The 6,000-nt window shown below is 37.6% G+C and overlaps 1 protein-coding gene across 8 annotated transcripts in view; it reads left to right on the top strand.

Moving 5' to 3' along the window:
• Window positions 1-361: 361 nt before the first annotated feature.
• Window positions 362-6,000, top strand: part of LOC126210630 (zinc finger protein 501-like) — a 157,674-nt gene continuing 152,035 nt past the window's right edge. For 6 of the 8 annotated variants that reach the window (XM_049939940.1, XM_049939939.1, XM_049939935.1 and 3 more), the window contains exon 1: window positions 1,240-3,390. In XM_049939940.1, the coding sequence (XP_049795897.1) occupies window positions 3,313-3,390 (78 nt within the window). In that variant the 5' untranslated portion in view covers window positions 1,240-3,312. Of the gene's footprint in view, window positions 568-669; window positions 815-923; window positions 1,083-1,239; window positions 3,391-6,000 lie in introns of those variants that run through there. The other 2 variants (XM_049939934.1, XM_049939936.1) reach the window with 2 other exon arrangements.

Here is a 6,000-nt window from a genome sequence, read left to right as displayed (position 1 = left end):
AAATTGAGATTGCAATTTAATGATTATATATGTGACTTACGCAACTTTGATTATTTAAAAGCACACTTGTTGCCGTTTTTCCTTGCTCATTTGTTTCAGCTTTTTTTTTCAATTTTATAAAATAAACTAATATTTTTACCATTTTGTGAGTGTTATTTAAGTGTGAGACACCGAAAATTTTTCAAAAACATAAAAGGAAAAAATTGGAATAATTAATCGCAAGTATGATCGATTATGTAAAATAAAATTAACGTGAGAGAAATGTTTGCACCACCACAATCGATTAAAAGAATGATGCGATTAATCGATTAATTGCAATTAATCGCGCATACCTGCTGTTGGATCTTCTGTTTACCAACAAAAGTGCGAAATCGAATTGTCATCCAGTGTTTGCTCAACGTTTGTGAAGAGAAGTGACTTGTTGAGAGGAATAACGTGAACTGATTCTCGGAACATTCGCGCTGTAAATGATTAGTGTTATAATAACGATAACTGCTGTATGTCTTTATTTATTTGGTTGTCGAGGGAGCTACAGATGTCTGACAAAATTTGCTAATATTTACATTGGTAGGTTATTATGTACAGTACATTGCAACTGGTTCATATAAGATTTCTCTCACTGAAAATTCATGTATTGCACGTATTCATAATCAGCACACATTGTTTCAGGTCTTCTTCTATAGAGTACAGATAGTGATACAGCAATTAAGACCCCATGTCTTTAAGAAATTGTTTTCAATGTACTTCACACCGTAGTTGTTGGGAACTTAGTGTACGTGTGAAGTCCAATTTTGAACCCTTCGCTTTGATAAATGTATGTATTAGCATGTAACACATGCAGCTTTGATGTATTCTGTTGTTTTTGAATGTCACATTTTTTTTGCGCTGGGTTGGATTATATGGCATTTTTATTAATTTTACAGCCTCGAGAATATATAAGCAAGGCACTGGTAGGCTCTTCAGCTTTCTGAAAATGGGTTTTGCAAGATAAATGATCCTCGTGAATCTCCTCTCGATTCTCGGAATGCGAAGATCAGATGAAGAATTATTTCAGAATATCACTCCATATCATAGGTGAAATAGTATGTATTCATAGTGTGCAGTTAACGATTCATTTATTTCTCTAGCGTCCACTCTTCATGGGAAGTGATGCTAATAATATAGTGACAAATGAGTAGCATAAAAAAATTAAACATAATTGCATATTGTGTAAAATAACTCATTAAGCAGTATATTGATACTACACTAGTCTGCCAAATATTTACATGCAGCGTGTAGAAGTATCTCACAAAAATGAACCTTTATAAGCTAAATAGAATAAAGTATCTTGTATTAGCAAGGTTCTGGAAACTTCAAATATGTTAGGAAGGCCCTGTGTTGATCAAAGCACAATTTGTTGTTAATTTATGTGCTCCCACACACATTTAGGTAATATTGCCCCATCACCATATTTTAGTTAACGACACATACTGTTGTTGTCACTGACTACCATCTTCAGTAAAATTGTTACTTCAGTAAATTTTTTTATTTGAAAATTAGTGTTGCTGGTTGGGGTTTCCCATGGTCAGAACTCTATGAAATATATTTTGGAACATGCACTTTTCTGCTTATTACAATACAAGAGAGAAAAAACAAGAAACTAAGAAACTCTATTGCTTAAAGGCAAAGTCTGCAAGACCTCTTTGCTATTGAAGCAAATATGGACCATAGGAGTGAACTTCTATAAAGAGAGACCACCTGAAGAAGCATATGAAAACTCAACTTAGCAGAGTAGATTAGTTGTGTTTTTATAACGTCACATTTGTTGGGTGATGAACTTGTAATCACATTACTTCTCATCCTAACCCAAGTCTCAGGCTATGCTACAGCTCATTCTGTCACTATAATCTTCATTCCACAAAATATTGTATATGATATTGAGTGAACGTTGAAATAAACAATGTAGCCTTCCTGTGAATGCTATTCATGGGCTTTGGATGAGATAGTAGTTATTTGTAAGCAACTGTAATTGTCTTGACTGCTGTCAAGTGAGAGAAAGTTGCTGCCAGTGAGCATGTTGGCCAGACTACCAGAGAGATAAGAGGAGTATGTGAAGTAGTGTCTTCTTCAATAGACACTTTCTTTCTTCTAGGAAATATAGTATCCATCACTATTCACTGACTTGACTGTGTGGTGAGTCAGTCGTAAGTTAGAGACCAGGGACAATTCAGGGTCGGTCTGCTACACCCATACTCCATACCACTTAGTGCTATCCTCCCCTAAACGTGAGATAATATGGCAAACTTCACAAGTCTGGGAGCCTGATTTGTTAGCGAAAAGCATGAGCAAGTGGATAGAAATGTACTAATAATTGACATTTCAAATGTGCTGTGAATAATGCTACTCTTAGGGAAATGGGAGGAAGTAATGTGAAGGATTGGCATGTGCACTCATAGTGTGTGCCTCATGGGGGCCTCTTCCAACATGTTGGAGGAGCTGATCCTGAAGGCACTGAGAGAACAGGATGTGGCCAGTGCTGGTTTTCTGCAGATTGTTACACAATAAATTAGCTCTCTGGCCTGAGCTCCTAGGTCATACTTGGCTCATTCCAGCGACTGGCAGAGAAGGTGGAGAAGACCAGGATTGCTCATGGAGTTTGGATGACACTCATAATCAGTACCATTGTCTTCAGAACTGACTATGTCTCCCTGGTTCTTAGTTAATAGGAGACTTAAACCATAATCTTATAGGGTTGAGAAATGTAGCAAGTCCCTAAACGGGTCAGGTGTGCACTATGCAACAGAGACTGCTGCTCAGGTAGCTGACTGCATGTGTGGTACACAGAAGGATTTTTCTGATATGGTGACTCTCCATGCTGTCCAGATAATGATAGCTGAGGGAAACCCCAACATATTTCTGTAAGACTCAAAGATATCACTGCTACAGATGAGACAATTAAAATCCTAGTGATCAACTGCTGAAGTATTCATGACAAAGTCCTAGATTTTGAAGCAGTAATATAAAGTAATGGAGCTCCCACAATACTAATTACAAAAATTTGGACAGCAGTGAGATTTATGGGGTCAATACAAATGTCCTATTCCACCTGTCTCCTTTGACCCATGGCGTAATGGTGGTATGATGTGTGATGTAACTACAGCACGGTGTTTTTGAGTTAGTTGTGTTTGTAGGTGTTGTGTTGTATTCGATGGTACACTCTGGTGGTAGATGTGGACATGCTGAGTTTAACATGTGGTATGGGGTTCATTTGAGTTTTTGTTGTCATCATGCTAATGTGCTTTTGAGTATTGGTAGTTGGTGCGGAACGCGCACATGTGTTCATGGGGGGAGGGGGGTTGCTCTTGCGTGTGTGGTGGCCGACCTACGTGGTATTGCTGGAGGCTTTTCTTGGTAAGTCATTTTTGTTTTGGTTTTATTCTATAGTAATTTTGATGTTTTGTCTGTTGTGTGTTTATGGTAGATCAGTTGTTTTAATTCATGTAGTGAATGTGGGGTAAATGGGTTTTTGAGTTGTTGGGATCTTGGTTCCACTTTTCAGTGTTGTGGGTGTTGGTTTTTTTGGGATCGATAGCTGTGGTTGAGCTATATAAGTCAAGGGAAGTGTCCAATTCCACATTTGGGGGTTGTAGGTGTCTGGTTTTTGGTATCAACAGTTGTGTTTGAGCTATATAGATCAAAGGAAATGTCCGATTCCTGTGTTTTTGTTGGTGTAGCAGGATGTTGTACTTCAACATTTTTACATTATTTGATTTAGGATGGTGTGGTGTTTTTTTATTGCTGTATATTTAGCTTGACCCCGCCCTAAACCCCCAATTTTTTGTGGTTGTCCTGTTTGCTTAATTTTATTTTTGGAGCGGGATATTACTGTGTCATTTTTATTTTTGTTCACATTTATTGGTGCATGTATGTAGTGATGTCATTATCGCCTTATTCTATGTGCTGGAACTAGCCTTTTCCACCATATTGATGACGTCATGGTTCAAAATAGATGGGTGGATTTGGACTTCTCAGTTATGCCATAGAGAAGAAACTAAATCCACTGAGATTGAAACAGAAATAGCAAGCAATATTAATTGGGCCACACTCACTAACAAGAATGATCATAAACTTATAATTGGATCTTTCTGCTGGTCATCAGTCTTAGTCCTCTGTGAAAATTACACACAGCAGGTAGTTCAGAAAGTCACTCTTCACTTTAGTGTGTTAGAATTGGTGGTGACTAATAGATATGACTACTTTCAACATTTTCACATTGAAATTGGTATAAGTGACCCAGGGGTAATTGCAGCAGTGATGCATTCTAAACACAACACTATAAAATTCACACCGGAGTTTGGGGGTAACTGCATAAATTATTTAGATCTAACCATGAACATCAGTGACTCTATTCATACTTTCAAAGTTTGTAGAAAACCTACCACCACAGATATTATAATATTGGTCAGTTCTCAATATTCAGTGACACATAAACATGCTGCCTTTCATTCAGTTATACATCACCTAATACTGGCTCCCATGAGTGAAGACAACTTCCAAATGGAGTTAAGTGCAGTCAAACAATGGCTATCCTTATATCTGTGTGACCGAGCAAGGTGGCGCAGTGGTTAGCACACTGGACTCGCATTCGGAAGGACGACGGTTCAATCCTGTCTCCGGCCATCCTGATTTAGGTTTTTCCATGATTTCCCTAAATCGCTTGAGGCAAATGCCGGGATGGTTCCTTTGAAAGGGCACGGCCGATTTCCTTCCCCATCCTTCCCTCACCCGAGCTTGCGCTCCGTCTCTAATGACCTCGTTGTCGACGGGACGTTAAACACTGATCTCCTCCTCCTCCTCCATATCTGTGTGTACTCCATAAAGTGTAAAAAGCAGAAACAACATGTGTACTCTCTTCTTCACCCTGCCATGACCCACCACTTCAAGAATGCAATAAATGGTGCACAATTCCATACTTAGGAAAAATCTCAGTGGATGTAGCCAGAAAGCTTAAATCCAGGAACGTAAAAAAAATCATTTTATGTGCACAACACTGTTGGCCATTTTTTGCCCAATTGTAAAGACAGGTTTGGACAAGAGTGGAATATATAAAATTACTTATAATTGTGGAAAATTCTATATTGGTCAGTCTGACAGTGCAGTACATACCTGCTTGAAGGAATGCCACGGAAGATGGAAACCTAGAAAAGGAGATTCTACTTTTGCAGACCACCTGCTTAAAGAACCCATAGTTACGATGTGAAACTCGAGGTATTACACATCACATCCATAAAGGAAGGGAGATGAACTGTCTTGAAATAATGGAAATTAATAAACACATGTCCATCGGCCCAATTAGTACTGAATGACCAGACATAGTTCCCTTACTCGCCACTTCTAACTGCAGACACTGCTCATAATCTCATCCAAGGGCATGTTGTAAATTACCTCCCTTACTCACATGCCCCATTTTCCTTTATTTAATTTCTGTCATTGTGTTAAAAAATTTTACTTTGTGTAATCACAGCTGCTGTATTCACTTGCTTAATATCACTGTTATATTTTATCTGTTTGTAATGTAGTACCCATTGAAAACAAGATTATTTTGTTCAGCCACGTCTTTGGAATATCTCACCAGATTTTATTGTTCACTTATTTTATTCTATGTGCAACTGTTGTAATTTGTCTGTAGTTCATTAGTTAATGTGTCACATGTTTTATCTTAATTGAATAATCTTATATTGCATTTACACTAAAATAATCCCTCTTATTTGATACCTAATTCTGACATTAACTTTTTTGGTCTTTTGAAATGGAGGTGCTCTGTGGATGCACTAGTTTAAAATATTTGATTCAATAAAATTTCACTGCACCAATGTATCTTTGTATCTTATGATGATGTAACTGCCAAAACTGGTTCGTGTAACAAATAATAAATATTGTAGAATATTACACCAGTGTTGCATGTGTTGCATTGATAAAGTGAAAAGTGCAACTGAAAGATATAGACAGATTTACATGTTT

This window comes from Schistocerca nitens, chromosome 10 (assembly GCF_023898315.1).
Source record: "Schistocerca nitens isolate TAMUIC-IGC-003100 chromosome 10, iqSchNite1.1, whole genome shotgun sequence".
In the NCBI taxonomy this organism is placed as follows: Eukaryota; Metazoa; Arthropoda; class Insecta; order Orthoptera; family Acrididae; genus Schistocerca; species Schistocerca nitens.
This window is presented reverse-complemented; position numbering and strand designations above follow the sequence as displayed.